This window comes from Colobus angolensis, unplaced genomic scaffold (genome assembly GCF_000951035.1).
Source record: "Colobus angolensis palliatus isolate OR3802 unplaced genomic scaffold, Cang.pa_1.0 Scaffold21, whole genome shotgun sequence".
Lineage (NCBI taxonomy): Eukaryota > Metazoa > Chordata > Mammalia > Primates > Cercopithecidae > Colobus > Colobus angolensis.
Window position 1 is genome coordinate 1,722,374 of NW_012115266.1, and position 24,161 is coordinate 1,746,534.

At 42.6% G+C, this 24,161-nt stretch overlaps 1 protein-coding gene across 2 annotated transcripts in view; it reads right to left on the reverse strand.

Annotated features, from left to right (window-relative positions):
• Window positions 1-24,161, reverse strand: part of PPP6R3 (protein phosphatase 6, regulatory subunit 3) — a 163,063-nt gene that overhangs the window by 67,013 nt on the left and 71,889 nt on the right. Inside the window, exons 1-6 of one of the 2 annotated variants that reach the window (XM_011942319.1) lie at window positions 20,841-20,957; window positions 18,464-18,696; window positions 12,366-12,552; window positions 9,116-9,253; window positions 6,166-6,231; window positions 3,092-3,204 (exon numbers count right to left, since the gene is read on the reverse strand). In XM_011942319.1, coding sequence (XP_011797709.1) covers window positions 3,092-3,204; window positions 6,166-6,231; window positions 9,116-9,253; window positions 12,366-12,552; window positions 18,464-18,696; window positions 20,841-20,909 — 806 coding nt within the window. In that variant the 5' untranslated portion in view covers window positions 20,910-20,957. Of the gene's footprint in view, window positions 1-3,091; window positions 3,205-6,165; window positions 6,232-9,115; window positions 9,254-12,365; window positions 12,553-18,463; window positions 18,697-20,840; window positions 20,958-24,161 lie in introns of those variants that run through there. The other variant, XM_011942320.1, reaches the window with a different exon arrangement.

A 24,161-nucleotide genomic window follows, 5' to 3' on the forward strand; every position in this document is an offset into this window, starting at 1 on the left:
AAAAAAAAAAAAAAAAAAACCCAAAATTTGAGCATTTAAGTAATGGACCAATTATAATTGAACTTGATGATTACTATTAGGAGGAAAACAAACAGTTTTCTTAAATGTATAGTTTCAAAGAAGTTATGGGTGCTGTTCGGTAAGGTTTTGCATATATATAAAAAAAAAAAAAAAAAAAAACAGAATAACCAGCGAAAACTTGACAGTCAAAATACAATACCACAATAGCTGCGCCACATTCTGAGTTTTACCCGAACACACAAATATCACCAAACCCAGAAGAAATAGTAAACCGAAGGACTGAAGATTATCAAACAAAAGGAATGTGTCACATTCTTTCAATAAAAAGGTATTTAATTACATGCGAGAAAATATATTCACTTTCATGTTTTAAAAAACAGCAGTTTCTGGATAGACATCACTGAAACTTATGAGATGAGCTGTTTCCTGCATGAAGCCACCCAGGTGCTTTATCCATGCCTTTGGGACAATGGTTCATTTTTTTTTTTTTAATGTGAATGGCCACAGGAAAAATTCACTTATAAAAAACCAATTGGCTCAAATGAATGCGATCAAACCCAACTTGTTCTAAGGTCATTAGTATCAAGAATTCAGACAGACTCTATTCTAACAAAACTGTTTGTTAAAAATTTTTGGGCCGGGCACGGTGGCTCAAGCCTGTAATCCCAGCACTTTGGGAAGCCGAGACGGGCGGATCACGAAGTCAGGAGATCAAGACCATCCTGGCTAACACGGTGAAACCCCGTCTCTACTAAAAAAATACAAAAAAACTAGCCGGGCGATGTGGCGGGCACCTGTAGTCCCAGTTACTCTGGAGGCTGAGGCAGGAGAATGGTGTAAACCCAGGAGGCGGAGCTTGCAGTGAGCTGAGATCCGGCCACTGCACTCCAGCCTGAGTGACAAAGCGAGACTCCGTCTCAAAAAAAAAAAAAATTTTTTTTGAACTTCAAAACTTTCCAGAGTCACTAAATAAAATGCATTCAATTTAGGCCCAGATTGCTTCCCAAGTCAAACATTGTTTATTTAACACTTCAGTCTGCTTTCTGAGATTTCTTGGTACCACTACCACACTTTAGCATCTTCTTTAATCTTACCTCATTTCAAATTTTTCCATGATTTGAAATGGAAAGTATGAAATTTTTCCATGATTTGAAAGTATCTGTATGATACTTGGCATCATAATACAGAGCTCAGCAAGCTATGTGTACATTATGTATTGCCAGTACAGTGATTTAATAATGTAATATCATTATTAAATAATTATCATTTATCAAATAGATATTACGTATTATCACATAATAGATTAAATATACACAGATGCTATTATGATTAATAAGTTTACTAAAACAGAAATCTTTTCTCAGTGTGTATTGTCTGAATCAACAGATACTAAAAGATGTTCAGTGTGTCAAATATTACAAGCGGTTGGTTCTCATTCTCAGACAGACTGTGGGAAGCACCATGACAGATTTTCTTTCCACCGTTAAATGCAATGGAGGTTTTACTTGGCAACAGGGCCGCTGATTCATCAGGTCCATGTATTTGAATACAGTTACTCCAACTAATTTAATGATGTAAACTCTAGGTATTTACCTATCTTCATCCCAGAAATTAGTTACCTGATCTAGGACTAAAACACAGCTTGAAATATAAAAGCTAGTGTGCACATGGGCTCCGGTGGCTAGGTTACATATTGGGTCCAAATAAAGTTGTGTGGACAGAGGGCTTGGAGCGGCACTGAAGAACTTAGCAATCACTACTAAGCAGTCTGATACTCGGGTAGAACCTGCACTGTCTACTATGGGAGTCATTCACTACATGTGGCTATCAAGCACCCAAAATTTAACTCGTCTGACCAGCATGTTCTAAGTGTAAAAGACACACTGGATTTCCAAGACTTTGGACAAACACATTTTAAATTATATGTGGCTTTGATTCTATTTCTACTGGGCAGCACTGCAGTGAGCCATATGAAACTGCTGATATTCAACATTTCTAACCTACTGAAATGGCAATTTTACAAGGTTCAACCTAATTAATAACACAATTAGTAGTTGAATGTGGGATGTCTTAAAAGTTTTAAAGGACTATATATGCCACAGTGCAAGAATTACTAAAATAGGACAAGTAAGATACCATTTTACTCGGAAGGCGGCAATCTTTTGTAGTTTTGCTACTTCAGAGAACTCAACTCCTTCATATTCTACATGCTAGGAAAACACAACTCCACTTCGCAAAGACAGAGTTGAAGACACGTTAACTTGTCTGTAATGTATTCCTTGCCTGTCTTATATGTGTCAAGGAAATAATACAACATTTTATTTTAACAAAAGGGCATTATAGGTAGTTAAGCCAAAGATGCAAAAGTCTCAATATATAGCAGGAATAAAAAGGATTGACAAAAGCATTACAAACAGTAATAGAAGTAAACTGAAGCAAGACTGCCATTAGTACTTAACAATGCTAGCTGTATGCATACTTTCCAATTATTCTTCCATAGTGAGGAATGGCCTGATTATTAAAATAACTTTCAGCTGTTTGAATGCAGGTCAAATACATGCCCATGTTGACAGTAAACATTCTTTCTAAAAACATGTGAATCTAGAAAAAATAGCATCCCATCCCCAAGCTGTCTTCTACCTAAACATGAAATAACTGTCCCTAATCAGCTGCAAAGATACAATAAAGCCTTAAAGATCATCTGATAAAAGCCGCTGACTAAAACATGCAACATTCGTACTTACACAAGACTATTCTTCATCAAAAGACCCTTGGAAGTTGTGATGACAGTTATTTCTAAATGACTACCACATCTTAGGATGGCTCTACAGAATTCCATTTTACAAATAATTGGAAAACTCAAAGTCTAGATATAAATGTCATTTATCTTCTTATCCTGCCAAACTTCTACTGAGATAAAAGAAGCAGAATTCCCTACCTTCTCACCCACCCAGGGTTATTTTCAAGAGACATGATTCCCACATAAGGAACACTTACCAATCACTCACAATGGTAACACATGGAACAGCATCATTATGAAAGAAGAACAAGAACAGAATTTTACACATACTTTTCTAGAGTGGCAAGCAGGGGGTCAGGCTCCGTACTGTTCTGAATTTGTAACATCTGGTCTCTGCTCAGGCGAACAATTTCACAAAGTGATTGTGATGCATTTGAATGTCGCTAAAGGAAAAAAGTACAATTTTAACAATAAAACATGTTAGAAGTTAAATTTATCATTTAAAAATGAAAGGGAAAGTTATTTAAGAAATAACACAAATTAACACTGGCCATAAGCTTCAGTGAGCAAAAGGTCAAGGCCAAGAGAGATCACATCATGAGTAATGTATTTTGTCACGCATTCAGATGAGCTTTATAATAGTGCACAGTACATTATTACCATGTGCAGGGAGATGTCATTAAGGTTCTGATGAGCAAAAACTTCTAAAATAGTTGGGAAAAAATACACAGATTGAGCATCCCAAATCCAAAATGCTCCAAAATTTGAAAAATGACAAAGGAAATACTCATTGGAACATTTCAGATTTCTAGGTCCAGGATGTGCAACCAGTATAATGCAAATACAGATATTCCAAAATCTGAAAAAAAAAACTGAAATCCAAAATACCTCCGGTTCCAAGTATTTCAGAGAAGGGATACAATGTGTATCCCCAAAATACACTCTTATCAGCATAGAAGGATGCACATACTTTTTTTGGATTAAAAAAAAAGTAAAAGTACGTCTGGGCACAATGGCTCATGCCTGTAATCCCAGCACTTTGGGAGGCTGAGGTAGGCGGATCACCTGAGGTCAGGAGTTCAAGACCAGCCTGACCAACATGGAGAAAGCCTGTCTCTACTAAAAATATAAAATTAGCTGGGCGCGGTGGCGCATACCTGTAATCCCAGGTAATCTCAATCCTAGGGAGGTTGAGGCAGGAGATTGAATCGCTTGAACCCGGGAGGCGGAGATGGCAGTGAGTCGAGATGCTGCCATTGTACTCCAGCCTGGGCAACAAGAGCGGAACTCCGTCTCAAAAAAAAAAAAGTAAAAGCAAATACAGCTTTCTGGAGAATACCAATGGGTAAGAAATATTAAGCCTTTTCTCAGTGTATTGACCTTACAGAAAAAGCTCTAAAATCTCAGCACCCAAACACATTTTATTCTCTGGAATAAGAAACTCAGCATAACTCAAAGACTGAGCAATGTGCTCCCAATACAGGCAGAACACTCATATTCTAGAAGAGAGGAGAGCACAGATTAGGATATCCAAACCCACTGACTGGAATCAGGAGCCTAGCATTTCCTTGGTAAGTATCAACTGGCCAGTATAATTTTAACATGGAATTCATCACTTAATACAAAACAGAAGTATTAACAGGACTGTCCAAAAGCCAAAATTAACTTTCTTATAAGTCATGCAGAGAAGGTGCTGATGTCCACAATGCGGTGTCCTTCTCAAAAACTTTGCTGCAGAATTGGACTTCTCCATTATCGATTTCTCCTGGGCCCTTCCGACAGGCCCTACTGAGCAATCTTCTTCTTAGCCCATTGAGCAATCAAGTTCCTCTGCTCAAGAACACAAACCTAGTAAGGAGTAAGAAACTCCTCCCTGCCAACGGGGCAGGCCACACCCCTGTCATGGCTCTCCACGGCCTGCACAGGCCACGTGTTACCACAGGGAAACCTGCTCCTAGAACCACACTCCCCTGCCCACAGGAGGAGGGCTTATCACCCCAGCTAGCTTGAGAGCACCTTCTAAGCAGGGGCTCCCATATTTCCAATCCATGTCTACACTGGATGTGTCCACAAATGTCAACTCTGCTAACAGTAACAACTACTGCAAGGGAGCATACCTTGCATTCTCCCAAAGAGGGATAATGGGGAAGTGACAGCCCCTTTAATAAAGTCCAGGTATCAGAAGTTTCTGAATGGATCAGAGTGAAAGGGTTTCGATCTACTATCACAGAAAATGTATCTTTGTGAGAGAGGAGCCTCCACTGCATGCCTCTTCCTGCAATGCTCCCCTGCAGTACTCGCTCCCCCATCTAACCTGCAACCTAGAGGCACACAAGGAGATTCCCCCAGCTTCAGGACAAACCTTGAATTGTCCTTAAACCAACTCCTTTGTAGATATTAGGTTGAATCATAGAGAACTGTCATGTCTGTAGGTAAAAATGGATGATTACTGCCAATTTTATACGGCTTGGCCTGATACTTCAGGTGGTAACCTTACAGATCTCTTCTAGAGACACATGCACCCACTGGTCCCAACAGGCATTCCCTCAGCACAGAGTTCAATCTGCAAACTCCAAATCTAGCTTCAATCCTATAGCCAAGTCAACCTTCAGCACCTAGGACAAAAGCCAAACCTGTCAGAACTTAACAGCCAGGGACAGGACGTATAACAACAAAGTTACTGTAGGGGTTCAAAGGTGACCAACATCCCACTTCACTGCCTACAAAGCTGTAACCAGACTGGATAAAACAAATGCAAATGTGGTCACATCAACTGCTACAGATGGGTATAAAAATAAAAAGGAGGCCAGGCGCGGTGGCTCATGGCTGTAATCCCAGCACTTTGGGAGGCTGAGGCTGGTGGATGGATCACAAGGTCAGGAGTTCAAGACCAGCCTGGCCAAGATGATGAAACCCCGGTCTCTACTAAAAATACAAAAATTAGCCAGGCGTGGTGGCGGGCACCTGTAATCCCAGCTACTCGGGAAGCTGAGGCAGAGAACTGCTTGAACCTGGGAGGTGGAGGTTGCAGTGAGCTGAGGTCACGCCACTGCATTCCAGCCTGGGTGACAGAGTGAGACTCCATCTCAAAGGGGAAAAAAAAAAAAGTAAAAAGGAGCATGAACAAAGGAGGTTTGTAACAAAAGCCAGCTGGTTCGGCATGAAATCCTGGCTCTAGAAAGGAGATGGTGCTATAACAAGGGCCTGCTGTTGTACATTTCTGGAAATTTTCTGGGTATTGGCAAAATGTAATATAGTTTAGAAAAGTATCACCTTTAAGAACAATAGATTGCTATTTTCCCTCTACGCTCTGATCATGTTCACATTTAATGTAAGTATGCTCTGTGCTCAATAAACAGTTCTTTTTTTTCTAATCAAGTTTACAGTCACACAAGTGAACTTACATCTTCTTCTTGCGATGGATGAACTATTTCCACAAGCCTCTGGATAATTTTCTCCTCATTTAACCACTGTAAAACACATTGTAGAAGTAATCATAGCAAAGAGTGGCTCTTGTTCAAGCCCCAATGTAGATTAACATACTTGGAAATATCCATCACATTTTAAGTAGAATGTTACAGGTTTCTCTGGACTTTGAACACTACAGAAAATTAAAAGTCCCCCAAGGAAAATGCCAGTGAATATATTGTTTTAACAATGGCCAACAGTACCAACAACTCCCCAAATTACAATACCCACACACTAAAATTCTATACATCAGCTTCTTAGCCGTAAGGTCACTCCAAGACATTTAGGACTAAAAGGGTCTGTAGGTTGGTTCTTAAGAGAGGACTGGGAGACTAAGAAGGATGGAATTTATACATTTTCTTTAAGAGCATGTTCACTCCAAGCTTCAGAAAGATTGAGAAGAGCAATATTTAGCACCAAGTCTCTGGGTTAGGAAAAACACAGGATGAACAAAAGGGACTTTTAGATTACAAAACCAAACCCACTGCAGGAAACGTGGGGGCCTGAGGAAGCACAGAGGCAGAGTTTATCCGCCTGTCATGTGCTGGCAAAGAGCTATGGCCATCTCCTTTTAATCCATGTATGAAACGCTACAGTGAATGAAAACATGAAAGGGATCCAAATTCAGAAAAAATAAAGGAAAAATCATCTGGCTTAACATTAATGCCATAAGAAGCCGAAACACCATCATCAACAAGGCAGCTCACTACCTAGAAAATAGGGCTAAAGGAGACTAGGGCGGGCAGCAGGGGCAGAAATCAAACACAATTTGCTTAAGGAACAGAGAAGAAACCCTGACACTGTCTCTGGCTGCTCAATGAAAACACCAACTGAAGGAAAATGTGAAGCTATTAGGTAGGCACCACAGAGGTAGACGCCCAACTTTATATTTTAAGATCTGTTTTAAAATGTGCACACAAATTCTCCAAGAATCTTGTTAAAGTGCATATTCTGATTCAGTAGGCCAAGGAAGAGACCTGAGATTACAGATTTCTAACAAGCTCACAAATGATGTCTGGGACCACTCTTTGAGCAATAATGTCCTGAAACAGAGGAGAGTAAACATCTGTGTGAGGGGCGGGGCATTCCTGACCACTACAGGAGAAACCAGGAAACTTTCCAGGCAGTGAACTCATCAGTCCCAGACCCCTACTGTTTCCACAGCTATTCATAGGAACCTACATTCCAAGCCCACTTCTGTAGTCATCCTCAACCATGGATCCACAAAATCAAAATAAGACATTTAGGGGTTTCTAACTAACCTTTCCCCGACCTACACCTTTATCAACCTCCTATCGCTCGCTCTCTCCACAAACACACTGATTCCTTTGGAAAGCAGACAGGTCCTAAACTTGAACCCAGAAGCAACCAAAGGAATAAACTGGTTCCTGCAAACCATCCTGAATAAATCTCTCCCTATGATAATCCCAATGTAAAGGTGACACCCTCCTCCCTATCCTTAACAGTCTTTCCCAGAATCCTCAACCTCTTTTGAGAAAAGATACATCTACAAAGACACACCCAAAAGGACAGGTGTCCCAATGTAAGGTCCCTGCCAACAGACAAGTCCCAGGACATCCACTAGATACACCCAGCTGTTTACTCACAGGGATTACAGTGCCTGGGTCACCAACAAACCCAGCCCTGACCCCATTACATAAAGGCACACCTGGCACACCTCCCTACCTCAGTGGAACATGCCCTGCCCTGGGCACCACCTGAAAGACCTTCCTCCTCGTAGGCCCTCCTTTTAGTCCTTGAGGTCTTAAATAATAACTAGCATTTTCAACAAAACTCATTTCCAAAGAAATGAGTAAGTTCTAAGGTTGCAGGTTAGTATTAAAGACAGATAGACTGAAGCATGGTTCGCAAAGCTTCTGAGAAAGGAAAGAAAGGGAGAGGGACCAGGCGCAGTGGCTCACGCCTGTAATTCCAGCACTTTGGGAGGCCGAGGAGGGCGGATCACCTGAGATCAGGAGTTGGAGACCAGCCTGGCCTACATGGTGAAACCCTGTCTCTACTAAAAATACAAAAATTAGCCAGGTGTGGTGGCAGACACCTGTAATCCCAGCTACTCAGGAGACTGAAACAGGAGCACTGCTTGAACCTGGGAGGCGGAGGTTGCAGTGAGCCGAGATCATGCCACTGCACTCCAGCCTGGATGACAGAGTGAGACTCCAACTCAAAAAAGAAAGGAAGAGGAGAAGACACAAAAGACAAAAAGAGAAGGCAGAGACGGGAGCCTGGGAGAAACCTTATTTTCAAGTTACTCATAAACTCCCCTCCTTCCCACCCAAATTCCACCTAAGACATAGGAGGCATATGTCCTAAAAATCACCATTTGTCTACATTTTAAAATATGTCCTTCTCAAAGTAAACTCTGTTCTCCTTATCCTTTGTTCCTAGGTACCCATGAGAAGGGAATTACTTCTGAAGCCTGAATCCCCGGATATATCCATACCTCTCCGTTCTGACCTTCAGAGGTGGCCCTGAAGAGTGTGGCCTCACAACATACTCATATGGGACTTAAAGCTCCCAACCCTCTCATTTCTGCTTTTACCATCAGGACCAGATTTAAGACAAATGCTCAACCCATAATGTCTCGCCACCCCCATAAAAAGCAAACCAGCAAAAAAGAAAAAACACTCACAACAAAACATTCCACACACCTACGGATATGCCCATCTGAAATTCTAGCTCTGCAAAATCTGGGTCTCTTCCTATCTTGGAACAACCTTTCTCCCCCACCCTGTTACCTGCTCCCCAGACAACTCTCTGCTACCAAGTACCCTCATCCCATGCAATCCCTCCCAGCACACAGCAGCCTGGTGGGCTCACATGCCAGCACCCTAACCCCAGTCAACAGCAGGTCAGAATTCTACTCACATTCAGTACATCTTGCCTGGGCTGTGGAGGTTCAATACATGTCAGGAGCCTGAGCAACAAATCCATGATAGCAGAAGTTCCTATGTGCTTTATAATAAGGTCTACAAAATCATGCTTCTTCTTTAAGAAATCCACAATCTAGAGAAGAATAGATCAGAAACTGAAAGACATGTAACCTGGAAACTATAAACTTTACCTTTTAAGTCCCAACCCCCACTCCTCCCAATTTCACCACTACTTTAGGTTGAGAAATGGCAAATCCTGAATTAGCAACAAGATATCAAATTAGAAAGCCTGGCTCATAGTTACAATACACAAAAACCCCTTGGAAAAAAAATCCCCTAAATTAGCACATGTCCATTAATACAAATACAACTTAACAAAATCTTTTATTTCTATTCACTTTCATTATTCATTCTCAGAGAATGGGGATCAAAAATTTAATATGCCTATAAAGAGCAAGAGAATATACCATTTTACAGTTTATGAACATAAAGCAAGTCTGTTAAGATTCTGCACCAAAATGAATAATATTCAAAATCCTAATTGGACCCTAACAAGTATGAGAAAAAAATTTCAAAACACATATTTCTACTCCAGCCAGAGTAACTAACTCACCTGGCTACACACACATCGTCTTGGATTTTGACTTCACCAATTCACTCCAATAGCTTAGCACAAGAAGGGCAGCTGGTGGAGAGGCAGAGAGCTACCCTGAAGGAACGTGAGAACAGCCACGGAAATCAGGCCCCTGTTGCTGGCCTCTTCTGCACTGAGAGACCAGGGAGATGACTCTTTCCCACGCATCCCCGTGTCCCATGCAGCCTCGTTGCCTCTGCCTCTGTCCACGTGCACGTGTCATCTATTCCCAAACCCTCTGCGAGTCCCAGGGGGAGTGTGGCAGCTGCTATAACAGGATCTCACTGAAATTGCTCAAAAGCCCTGGGACGTGGAGGGGTGTTGAATAACTCACTCCCACCCCCATACCCCATTAGAGATAAGGAAACCAAGGCTCAGAAAGTATCTTCCAGAGCTAAAAGGTGGCTGCCTGGGATTTAAACTTGGATTTGTATGCCACAAAAGCTACAATCTTTCCATTAGGCCACATGAAGTCTGATAGCCAGAGATGACAACTAAAACTGCTTCATACAATTAGGTATAAACACAGGATTAACCAACACACGTTGCTTCTCTAGACAATGAGGTCAAGCATTATGATACAAAACTTCAAGAAATGACATGATACATAAATAAGTCACTCACAATTGGGTCCCACAATAGTTTTTAAAAGGACAGTAGAGGAGAAAGGATGAAGAAAGTCACATGTGACCAAGTATTCCATAATTCATTCCCAGAAACACCAGACCTGAAGCCCAAAGGAATAAATCCCAGCTAGTGTGGTGGACAGTACAGCACTGACACCAGGGACCTGTGGCCCAGATGACCCCACTGGGGTGCTGACTCATGTAGCACTGAAGATGCCCCACTACCTGACTTTCTGTTCCATGAGCTAACAAATGCCTTTACCGGTTAAGCCAGTTGAGTCTCAATTTTTGTCCTTACTTACAGTTGCAGAGATCCCTACTAATACTATCACATAACAGAAAACCTTTATTCACACTCCTAATTTGCAAAGGATAGAGAAATGCCAGGTTTAATCTTAACCCACAGCCACTGAATCCTCTTGCTATCATTCATACAGTCATGACAGGGAAATGTAACAAGCAAAAGGCCGAGGGGCTCTTGTCTCAGAATGTAACTGGCAAGTGCCATCATCTCTACACAGATAGAATGTCGGGTCGGACTCTACACAAGTCTAATACAAAATACTCAAGGCCCCATAAAGTTTTAAATGTATTCTCTCTCTTTATGTGTACGCTGAAAATCGGGGCTTGCAAACTTGGGTCCCAACAGCACAGAAGGGAGGAGAAAAAGCACAATGAAGCATAACGTCTGGATAATGGCTGTAACAACCAGCCCTGAGAACTGCCTGGTAATATGAGGGTGATAGGTTGGCTTCCACTCTCCTAAAACAGCCAGCAGTTCTTGTATTTCTAACTAGAAGGCAGAAAAAAACAGACAATCTACATTAGAGTAATCATGATTTGGGGATTATTACCAAAGTGAAAAGAATCTTATTTCCAATCAACTTAGGAAGTTTATCCTAGTCCATTAAGTGAAAGAAAGAATGGTATCTCTTTCTAAAATAAAACATGCATCCACTTTACCTTGGCATAGGAGAGGACACACTAGGCCCAAAATAGCTCCAGTCCTTCCACAAGTGCTGATAGCAAGAATAGGTCACCCAGAGCCATTTTCTATCATGAAAGATGGCAGGACCAACAGGTTTGACCACTTTTACCCCATATCATCACACCCTTACTTGTTGCAATTCTGGCAAACCTGCTATAGTTTATACTTGAATATCTGAGGCTCTAGTTGTTCCCTGGGTGCCTATTTCCATAAAATGACTAAAATCTCCAGATAAGCAGATCCTTTTTCACAACAATATCCACTAAAGCAGAGAGGTTCTCAAATGTTAGCATGCATCAGAGTTAGCTGAAGGCTTGTTAAAACCCAGATTGCAGGGCCCACCCCTCAGAGTTTCTGATTCGGCAGGTGTGGAATAGGGCTCAAGAACTTACATTTCTGACAAAATTCTCTACTGAGGTGCTGCTGCTTCAGGGACCACACTTAAAGAACCAAGTGAAGTTTTTGTCAAACCACACTGGATATGAACGGCAGAGCTACAAATGTATACAGCAGTCTATACACTCAGATATCTCAAGCCTGACACCGCAGCAGTTTTGAGTAGAATCAAAACAGAATCACCATTAGTACAAACCAATCACCAATTAGATTTGTGGGAAAGGTTTTTGGTTTAAGCTTCATCTGTGATCATCAATGGGGGAAAAACAAAACAAAACAAAGCGATTGTTTGTTGACATATTCAACGGCTTAGTTATTACACTTGCCATCTTAGTTAAGCCCTGTCTTCACAAATGGGTACCCAATATTCTCATCTTCTACCCACCTGTCAAAAGAGGAAACCAAAGTATGCTAACAAATTACGTGAAATTTGAGATTATACCATATTAGAAATATTCATCAATGTATAAATAGTATGTGAGTGCTTAGAATGTTTAAGGTTTAAAATACATTCTCTTAGAACTCTAAAGCAACAGTGACTGGGGGATCCCCTCAAGGGGATGATCAGCCTAATACTTACCTTTTGGAAAATCATATTTACCTGTTCTGGTTTTCTGCTGATAAGAATACTTAGCACCTTGCTGAAGAAACTGGCAAGTAGTGGGTTCAAAGGGGAATCGTTTAGGAGGAAGCTATATAATTTCATTAGCAAGGATTCATCTTCTCCCAGTCTATCATTCATCTGGGAGACATCAGAAGTGAGCAACTCACAAGATATATTTGGATACCTAGAAGAACAGGATACTTACATCATCATCTTTATTAACAATTTAATTATATAAAGATAAACACAAATCAGAAAGGCTTCCCAAGATTTTGTGAGAAGAGTAAAATCATTCACTGGGAATCAGGAAATCATTTCAATTTCTTCTGTTCAACCAACCTCCAGACTAAAATAAATTTTCCACTATCTAAAAATTGTTTTTAAACCAAGCTTTAATAAGAATATATTTTCCCTGAAGAAACTAGAGCACACCTAGTACTCTGGAGCCCAGGGAGGTCACGCTGCAGGGCCCGGGCCTTCTCCACGAGCAGCGAGAAAAGCGGCTGGAGGTGCGCGCCGTTTTTTCGGGCTACAGCCTCCTCTGGCACGGCAAGCAGCATAGCTTGAGGACAACTGTGGAGGACACTGGTTTCCAGGAAATTGCACTGCACACAGCACCTCGTAATGACTTAAGACACTCTGGAGGGACCTGGACCAGCCTTTATCTTTAGATGGGCTGCAAATGGTACTACGAAGTTGTTTTCAGTCTCTATTACATCTTAAGAGAGTAAGCATCCTACTATAATGAAGCGGGGAAGAGGACATCAGCCTAGGCTACCAAGGCAGGAAACAGTATACCAAAATAATGTAGTCCCAGCTATTCAGGCGGCTGAGATTAGAGGATCACTTGAGCCCACAAGTTCGAGGCTACAGTGAGCTATAACTGTTGCACTCCAGCCTGGACAAGAGTGAGACCTTGTGTCAAAACCAAAACAAAACAAAACTAGTGCTGTCCACATCAGCCTTCCAGTATCTGGAGATTAGCACAGACACAAAGTCAGTCCACTGTCAGTCTTCACCATGCTCTCTCTCCTGTAGGATACAGGCCCACAGCTAAGAACATGACACCTGCTCTGGATGGACACACACAGGCTCTTCTACAGATCCCATGGCTTTAGAAATGCCTGCACCCCCTAAAGCATGCTTGCCTCTGACAACCAGACCACTGACCCTCCGCAAACAGGCAGCAGGTCCATTTTCTCCTCTTACTCCTTCTACCACAATCTCGTGTCTGTTTTCACTAGTAACAACAGAGATGTTGAGCCTATCCAGACAATACTCTAGCTGACCCACGATTACTCTGCTCTTACACTCCTCCCTGCTAGATAGCCAGGACCCAGTGCCCCAACCAGTCATCAGGGGTGGCAAGCTCAAAGGCTGAGCAAGACAAGGAGATGGCAAAATAGCCAAACGTGGCTCCATGACAAAAGAAACCAGGGAAGACTGGGGCGGGAGGGACACATATAGGACACACCTGGGGCATCCAAGGCAAGCAAGTGCTGCCTGCAGCAAGACCCTGGCACAAAAAGACCACTGGTGATGAACCAGAAAGCCGCAGCACTTGACAGGCTCTGATGTGAGGCCTAAAGACAGAAGGGTATGAGAAGGTCCCGAAATGAGCCTTTGTATAAAGAAAACAGAAAAGGAAAAAAAACAGACCTGGCAGATGTATGGGTCTTTGGGAAGTAAAGTCTCTCTCAATTTACATAGCATGGGCTTCAAGATGCCAGAATATAAACCCCTGTAAAGTACCCATTATCCCAAGAGTGGGCTGATACAGTGGTTACAGGTGCAGCAACTAGAGTCACACTAGCTAAGTTCAACACCAGCCTCTGCCACTTACATGCTGTATAACCTTGGGCAAGTTACTTAACCTCTCTGGGCCTCAGTTTCCAAGTTAGTAAGATTAAGGACTATTGTCCTTATCTTATGGAGGAGAGGAGTAAAAAAGGCCGGGAAGAGGCCTTGGCATAAAGTAAAAAAGCGTTTAAAAAATGACAGCTGTTTTCATTCCTCTTTATTTTCACTATAAAATGGCAGAATGCTGCTAGGGTGGGTTGGGGAGATGCACTCACTCAACTGTCTTAATGTGGAAACTGCTGACAAATAGAGGATCAGTGAAAGGCAGTGGACTCCTGGCTGTGAATCAAATACATGAGTGTTTTCTCCAAACTCTGACAGAGAAAGTCCAGATGGGCAACTTTAAAATTTGTTCACTTTTTCTAGGTGACTGGGTGGTATGACCTAACTCAAGAAGCATGCATAATGTTAGCCATTACACAAAAAGCTCAGAGTTCTGGCTCCACACAGGCTGGGGCTATTCTCCCTTCCCTCCCTCCTTAACATTCAAGAAGCTTCTCAAGGCCGAGCGCAGTGGCTCACACCAACAGTCCCAGTACTTTGGGAGGCCAAGACGGGTGGATCACCTGAGGTCAGGAGTTCAAGACCAGCCTGGCCAATATGGCAAAACCCCATCTCTACTAAAAACACAAACTTTTACCAGGTATGGTGGTACATGCCTGTAGTCTCAGCTATTCAGGAGGCTGAGGCACAGGAAACACTTGAACCCGAGAGGCGGAGGTTGTAGCCAGCTGCGACTGTGCCACTGCACTCCAGCCTGGGCGACAGAGCAAGACTCTGCCTTTTAAAAAAAAAAAAAAAAGGGCAGCAGCTTCCCAAGCACCCGAAGATGCCTCCACTCCACCCTCAGCAAGGCCCCTCCTCCTCCATAGGCTCTGTCTGACCTCACTTTCTTTGCCTGAGAACACAGAGGAGGCAATCAGAAGGGATCCCAGCCCTACCACATCCCGACCTACACCTGGTGCTTCCTCCCTGCCGCAGGGGAGCAGCCCGTGCTCCTGAGGTCATCCTGCATGTGTGCTCTGGACCACATGCCCCCACCCCCGCCCACCCAGCACAACGCATCACTCAGCGGCCTGCTCCCTCACACTGGCTGTGTTTCCTCTGTGCTGCAACATTCTCACAGGCCATCACTTCCATTTAGGAAAAAACAAAACCACACACCGCCCCTGACTCCACATCTGCCTCGACCTACCGCTTCCTTTCTGCTCCTGTTACAGGAAATCACTTGAAAGAATTGTCTCTGCTTGTCTCCAGGCTTTCACCCGGGCCCCTCTAAAGAACCTGCACTGATGGGGCCCATGATCTCCACGTTATAAACTGAGTGGTTTTTTATGAGCAGTACCCCTAACCCACTATCCCCCTCTCCTTCCTGAAGCCAGACTTTCCCCTGGTTTCCAGGGTAGCAGCCCCTAGGTTCTCCTCTTGCATCCTGTCACTCATCCATCCCTCAGTGGAACCCTGGCCAGCCCACACTACCCATCTCCAGTTTCGGAAGCTTTCTTCCAGCTCCATCAGCTCCGCAGGCAATCTCATTCAGCCTCATGGCTTTACATGTCCTCCGTCCACCTGCTGCTAGGCCTCATCTCTGCCTCATATCTAACAGGTATTTCAAATGTGACAGGGCCAGACCCAAACTCCTGCCCTTTCCCTCTGCAATCTTTCTTCACTGCCATAAAGCCACTCCATCCTCTCAACTGCCCAGGCCAAAATCCTCATAGTCACTCTTGACACTTTATCTCCCATTCCATACTAGAAGAAACCCCTTGAGTTCTAACTTCATCTAGTGCCTCCGGGAATCTGACTGCTTCTCACCAATCAGGTCCACTAAGATCTTATTATTCTCTGCTGATCACTGCAGTCAACTGTACTTCCACTTCTGTCCTCCTACAGTCCCTAACCCCAGAGCAGGCACAGCACTCCTGGGAACAAAGTCAGACTATGGCACATACTTGCTCAAAACCCTCTGGTGGCTTCCCATCTTGTCCCAAGTATAGCAAGCATCCTAGCTGAGCCTACCAGGCCCTGTATGGCCTGTCTCTAGAGGTGCTCCAACTTCACCCCAACTCTCCCACCTTCCATTTTCCCTCATTCACAATGCTGCCCACATGTTCTATGGCTGCTCACATGTTCTTGGGGTACACCACACACACGAGCACATTAAGGCTTCCATACTTGCTGTTCCCTCTGCCTGGATGTTCCTTAAGTACCCACTTGGCAACCCCCTTAATTCCTGCATGGCTCTGACGAGATGGCACCATCTTAATTAGGCCTTCCCTGAGCTTCTCTGCCCACTCCACCACCTTCAGCACTCCCTGTCTCGTCATGCTCCATTTTTCTCCAGAGGTCTTACCTGACAAAGGGCTTTTTAGTCTGGTTTACCCCAATACAGCAATTACTCTATCATCCCAAAACTACACAATCCCAGTCTAAACTTCCTTAAATGACTGTAGTCAACCATAACCCTAAAACACTTTCAGATCCCAGCTGAAAAACTCCTCTATGCTCATCTAGCTGCGGCATCATCCAAGGTACATTACACACAGGTGGTGACTCTGCTCGGGCCAGAAGCATGGCAGAGTACTGCCCTATCCAACTCGAGTGGTGCTCCTTCAAAATGGTACCATGCAGAAGGCTATGTCCAGAGGAGGCGCATTTGCTCTTGCAACCTCAAAGGCAAAAACACTGGCAAAGCAACACAATACAAGTGCCACACAGTTATAATGGGTGGGAGGGGCCACTACTTCTTTTGGAGAAAGTAAGCCCTTTATAGAAAGCACGCCTACTCTTCAATGATTAAAACATTGCTAGCCTCACTCAGCATGTGAGGAAACAGACCCAAGAAAGGTAAGCTCCCTGCCCAAGCTCTCAGAGATTGGAAGAGAAGAGGGTCATACTCCTCGAAGGGGCTGATCCAAAACCTGTGCTCTCTGATGCACATCACACCCCTCCTACAGGGGTGAGCCCCAATTCAAGTAGCACCACCCATTCGCTAGTTCACTGTGAAGGGAATTCCAAGCAGCAAAGTGTCTATCGTTTGGGGGATGAGAGCACACTAGCATGTCTGCCACGGCCTCCCGAGTTCAAGTGATTCTCCTGCCTCAGTCTCCTGAGTAGCTGGGATTACAGGCGCCTGCAACAGGCCCAGCTAATTTTTGTAGTTTTAGTAGACTCAGGGTTTCACCATGTTGGCCAGGTTGGTCTCCAACTACTGACCTCACGTGATCTACTCGCCTCAGCCTCCCACAGTGCTGGGATTACAGGCATGAGCCACCGTGTCCGGCCTTTCCTCCTCTTTTTTAAGACACTAATCTCTGAGTGAAGGCTTTCACTAAATGCTAGGTGTCAATGTTAATGGTTGGCAGAGAACATGGCATCTTTGAAGACCTAAGCCACTAGCAACTTGAAAGCGTTAACAAGTATTATTTTCCCAACAACACATTTCTCCCCAAGAAGAAAGGAAAAGATGTCTGAAAAGAAAGGGAAACTGAGGGAGAAATGGCAATAGAGACACTACTAAAAGCCTAATTTTTCCTATTCCATTAAGTTTATGTAATGCATCAATTTTTGTTTCTGAAGTTGCTCTATTTTCTGGAGGGAAAAGAGCCAAATATTTCAATAGGGTTGGATATGGAGCAATAATTAACTGTAACCATAATACTTTACATATCTATGGAGAGTTTCCAGGGGTTTGTATAAAAAGTGGTAATAATGGATTCTCATTGTACTGTCGTCCTCTTTGTAAGCAGATTAAACTAGCAGACAAAATCCACTGTAGTCACCCATGGTGTGACCAGCTACACTGATGTTCACTAATTCCTTTATTTTCAGCTGATAAACAGTCAGATTTATTGTATAAGCAATGCTCTTTGTAACCCCAAGCTCTGACTTAGATTTGCTGTGCGATTTTGCATAGTCACATAATGTCCATCTTCCTATTTGTAAATATTTTAATCATCTTACTATTTTTGAGACATTTGTCATCGTTGTTTACAAAGCACGCTGCCTTTCCAGAAAACCTCTGAATGAAATTCAGAACACTCATTTTAAACTCTTGGGATTCCCTGGACTTACTGCTGGAATGGATTTTGTGCTCCACTGAGCCTGTCATTCTTGACTATCTTACTCTTCTGTAAATGGCGACAGTCACACTGGAGAATCCTTGAACAAGAGCTGTATATTCTACCCCCAATTCACTTTAGTCCCACTCTAGAGAGAAGATTGAATTGTCTTACTTGTATCTGATCTTTTCATCCATGTCTTGAGGTGGTTCTTCTATAATGAATGAGACTAAATCTTCGAGACATTCTGCTTTTAACAGAAACTCTATAAGTTTGCGGTTCTGAGCTTTACATTCCTGTAAAACATCTTCCTCATCCATTAACTCCTTCAGTGTTACATCTTCTCTTTCTAGAAGTGTGTCTATGTGGGATGATGAGTGAAGATCAAATTTCCAAAACATGCTGGTCTAAACAAAATGCAGAAAGTATTTCATAAAATTTCAACTTTACAAATTAATTTTCCATAATTCATATTTCAGTTCAGTTTTACAGTCTAAAATGCCAACTTGGCTCATATAAGTTAAATAAGCTTCACACTGAACCTATAAAATACTTTTTAATGCATAACTGGCAGAATTTTTTCCTTCTCAGAAAAGAAAATATTTTAATTGATAAAAAATTTTGACTTGAAAATGCTCAAAGCTAATACTTGGGATGATTTTAACCTGCAAAAGTAATTCATCCATACTTTGTTAAGAAGTGATGCTGGGAAAAGAGAAAAGTCACTCTTTTCTTAAGGGTGAAGGACAGAGTATCTTCAGCAACAAGTGATAAGCAGTGAGGCCTAAATATCTAGAAGGCTTCAGAAGACTAAAGAACTAAATAATCACTGCAAATTAGTACTTTCATAGTCAAAAGCCTGAAGAAATAAACTGGTAAAATCTGTGCCATTTTTATTTTTAATATACTACTAAAAACTGAAAACTAATTATCGAGGAGTTAGAGAAACTGCTTCTCCTCTGTTTACTAGCAAAACATGACAATGAAACCCAATCACTACGTCACATACATATTCGTTCCTCAGCTTCATGCCTATCCTTCCTCAACAAGGAAAACAGAGTTTGTTACTTCAAATTATAGAGCTAAAAAAGGTACTTATTTGTTACAGACGGAAACATAAAACAGAGGGCTCACTACATGATCTAAAGGCTGCCATGCATGACGGGATGATCTCAAAAGCCACTTTTGAGACACATGACGGGATGATGGCATCACAGTAAAGACCTTAGTAGAAGACCATTCAAAGACCTTTCCCGTCTGTCTATATGCTGCTCACTGCAGAATTCCTAAACCGGAGTTTGGTAATACATACTGACTCTCTGTAACCCCCAAACGAAACCTATGTATAAAGCTGGAGCTTCACTACCCACTTAGTGAGGTGTCCCATTATCATTATCTCCAAAAAAGCAGGACTATCCACATGCTATTTACAAGAGCCTAGGTAAAAGGAAGGAGGCCGCAAAGGATGGTAATCCATGCATAGCACATATTTTTAGAAGTATGTATTTGGGCCGGGCACAGTGGCTCACACCTGTAATCCCGGCACTTTGGCAGGCACCAAGACGGGAGGATCACTTGAGGTTAGGAGTTCAAGATCGGCCTATGCAACATAGTGAGACCTCATGTCTGTAAGAAGAAAAAAAAATTCAAAAAATTAGCCAGGCATTGTGGCACACTCCTGTAGTACCAGCTACTAAGGAGGCTGAGGCTGTAGTAAACCATGATTGTGCTACTATACTCCAGCAGGGCAACAGGGTGAGGACCCTGTTTCCATAAAAAAACAAAAAACAAAAAAACACAACAAAAAAACCCACCCACATTAGGAGATCAGGCAGGAATATATCCTGATTTTATGCTTTTATGAACATCTGCCTCAAAAAAAAATTTTTTTTTTTAAATAGAGATCACAGAGGGCAAAATCACTGACACTGCTAGTATAAACACTGATCAATCCAGGAATAAAAGAAGGAAAACAAATTCTGTACCACGGCAGGTTACTCAAGGCTCTGTAAAAAGTAGATCCACTTCACAGGATAGGCAGTGAGATCAGTGAACATTTTACTCTTAAGTATATGAGCATATTATTTAAAATATAGGCAGAGTTTTTTTGTGAGACGGAGTCTTGTTCTGTCACCCAGGCTGGAGTGCAGTGGCATGATCTCAGCTCACTGCAACCTCTGCCTCCCCGGTTCAAGTAATCCCTACCTCAGCCTCCCAAGTAGCTAGGATTACAGCATGCCATCACACCCGGCTGATTTTTTTTTTTTTTTTTGTATCTTTAGTCGAGACAGGGTTTCATAACGTTGGCCAAGCTGGTCTCAAACTCCTAACCTCAAGTGATCCACCTGCCTCAGCCTCCCCAAGTGCTGGGATTACAGGCATGAGTTACTGTGTCCAGCCAAGCAGAGTTTTAATGAAGCTTTCAAAAGCTCATTAAAATAACAAGTTTTAAATAGGAATATTATAAAAAGTGAAGGGTGTTATAAAAGTCCTCCTTGTTTTTTAAAAAAAACCTTTAAATGCTTTAAAGGACACATGGCGACAAGCTCACATCAATTAGCAGCAACAGGACCAAGACATGTTTAAGGATGGTAGCCATTGTGATGGCTGGACACAGCATCTTACAAGAGGAGTCGATGTGGAGGACTGACGTTCAGCACAAAGCTCTGTGGGATGACACAAAGCGGTGGCCCACAGTCAGCAGCAGGGCTGTCTAATAATTATGTCCAAATGACATCACAGACCATGCTAGAGAAGCACAACTCCTCACACTGACAGCAGCCACTATGTTCCTAAGCTAACAGGACTTCTCTGCTCAAGACGAGGGGTGGGTAGGGGCATCCACAGAAGCCACCCAGTGGGCAAAGTAACACATCTGCCAGTGAAGGAAATAAGAGCAAGCTACTTCTAACACAAACATTAAAGAAATAAGGGCAAAGACGACATACAAGTAACAGGAAAAGAACTTTGGGGAAACGGTCAGTGGATATAAACCTTAGCAATAAATGCTTTTTGCGATTTTCAGACGAGTGGGAAATGGTAAACAAAATAACTTTATTATGCCATTTTATACTAATACAAATAACAAGTAGAAAAAAAGACAAAAGTATAACAAAAGATAACTTCAGTGGAAGAGGGAAAAAGTTGGGTTTCCATTCCCACAGAGGAAGAGAAGTGGTTCGCTGTCTGAGGGCACGGCATAACAACGCCAGCGCCACCCACCAATGCTTCCGGTGGAGTAATACAGCTCATGCACCTCTGTGTTCTTAAAAATCACAAAACCTTTTTTTAAAATATATTTTTACTACTATTCCCCATACTTAGTATTAAAGGTAAAGTATGAAAAATACTAAGAAATAAATCAGAAAAAAAGTGAATCTAATATCAAGCACTTATTTTTAGCTAATAATAAACAGGGTATACATTCACCAATCAGGTGACAACCTTTGTCTAAAAACTAGACAAAATGACACTTCTGAATTATGAATCAAGATACAACTTCTTTACCTCAAGTAAAAACTGGCTTCCAAAATCTCAGCCTTACTATAAAGGAAACTCATTCAATACTGGGTTTATAAAGAAGAGAGATAATTAGTTGTGATGAAGTAAGAAGAGGTGTTGGTAAACCAAATCCAGCTCACAGCCTGCCAGCTATGAATGATTTTGACATTTTTTAAGGGTTGTTTTAAGAAAAAAAAAAAGAATATATGACAGAGGCCATCTGCGGCCCACAAAGTCTAAAATATTTACTACCTAGTCTTTCACAGAAAAGTGTAGTGTCCTTTGTTCCAGAGGAAATAAAAGTCCCACTAACACCCACTTTGCTTTCTGCAGTCTCCCGAATCCACCCAACATCTACTCCACAGCCCTTGCACCCTGCCCAGTGAGGTGCTGACAGTCGTCCATCTCCATTCTCCCCTTCCTAGGGCACTCACCATGTAGGTGTGGCCACATGACAGAGTTTCCTCCATTGTGCCCGGAGCCATCAAACCTCCCATGGTCCTTCACCTGTATCTGGCTGAATGCTGAGGACCAAAAGACCCTGAGGGATGGTAGAACCAAAACATGGAACACGCCTTGGTCCCCAAATCACCACATGGAAGAAAGTCACCTACTGCTCTAAGTTCCTGCCAATGCTGTTCCAGTGAGCCAGAAGCAACCTTCCTGTAGCAGAGCCTGTGTGCTCCTGTAGCGTGGCCTAACTCATGAATCAGGTCCTCCAATTCCCTAGCCATGACTTTGTGGGTTTAGTACACTGATTTTAAACTTGAGATTTAAACACAAGAAAAGGAGTTCTTTAGCAACTATCCTGGCTCACTACAACCTCTGCCTCCCGGACTCAGGTGATCCTCCCACCTCAGCCTCCAGAGTAGCTGAGACTACAGCCCCGTGCCACCACACCTGGCTAATTTTTTTTGTAATTCTGTAGAGACACGGTCTCACTATGTTACTCAGGCTGGTCTCAAGCAATCTCCTGGCCTCAAGCAATCGACCGCCTCAGCCTCCCAAAGTGCTGGGACTACAGGTGTGAGCCACCACTGTAACTAATTCCTTTTGCTCCCCACTATTCGGAGTTAGAATAGCATTTTTCAGATAAGAACACTTTGAAATATACATACATCTTTGTACTGGACATACTACAAACTCAAAACCAAGATATATCCACAGCTAATTCCTTATGCAAAAATTATGTATTTTACCTTTTAGCCAAACAGCAAGCTGACTGGGAACAAATGGCACTGGTAAGTGAGTCGCCCCTGCTCGGCCTTCGCTCCTATTTGTACTCTTTCAAGTAGAAAGAAGCCAGGTATGAAATAACAGTTACAAAGTTCAACTGGCCAGAGCCCTGGGGTAAAATGGAGTCCTTTTAAAAATATAACTACTCTAAAATACGCAGAAAAACCAAAAAGTCAGAACTTCAACAACTTCTTTTTAGTAAACGTAAATATCCTTTAAAATTCACAACCTAGACTACACAGCCATGCAACGAATAATGACGGGGATACAGATTGAGAAATCCTTCATCAGGTGACTTGGTCACTGTGTGAACATCATAGAGTGACTTACACAAACCTACACAGTCTAGCCTACTACACACCTGGGCTATCTGCTATAGCCTATTGCTGCTAGGTTATAAACCTGCACAGCATGTTACTGTGTACTGAAACACGGAGGCAGCTGTGACAATGCTAAGTATTTGTGTATCTGAACAGATACTACCATGTTAAGATGTTGTTTAGCTGAAGTAGCAAAATCACCTTAAAGAATCCCCCCAAACTAATCATTCATATCAGTCATTAATTAGGTGACAGGAATTTTTCAGCCCCATTATAACCTTATGGGAGCACCGTCATATATGCAGCACATGACTGTGCTTAAATAGGATTTAGGGATAATTTCTTCCACCAAAGTCAGTGGGGCAAAGAGTTTAGTAAACCCAAACTACCCTCTTTCTCCAAAATCCTACAGTTTTTTTTTGTAAGCTGGATTAAGTAGTTTGAAAATGGAGTTTTCGGCCGGGCGCGGTGGCTCAAGCCTGTAATCCCAGCACTTTGGGAGGCCGAGACGGGCGGATCACGAGGTCAGGAGATCGAGACCATCCTGACTATCACGGTGAAACCCCGTCTCTACTAAAAAATACAAAAAACTAGCCGGGCGAGGTGGCGGGCGCCTGTAGTCCCAGCTACTCGGGAGGCTGAGGCAGGAGAATGGCGTAAACCCGGGAGGCGGAGCTTGCAGTGAGCTGAGATCCGGCCACTGCACTCCAGCTTGGGCGATAGAGCGAGACTCCGTCTCAAAAAAAACAAAAAACAAAAAACAAAAAAACAAAAAACAAAAAACAAAAAAAACAAAGTATTCAAGCAGTGACATT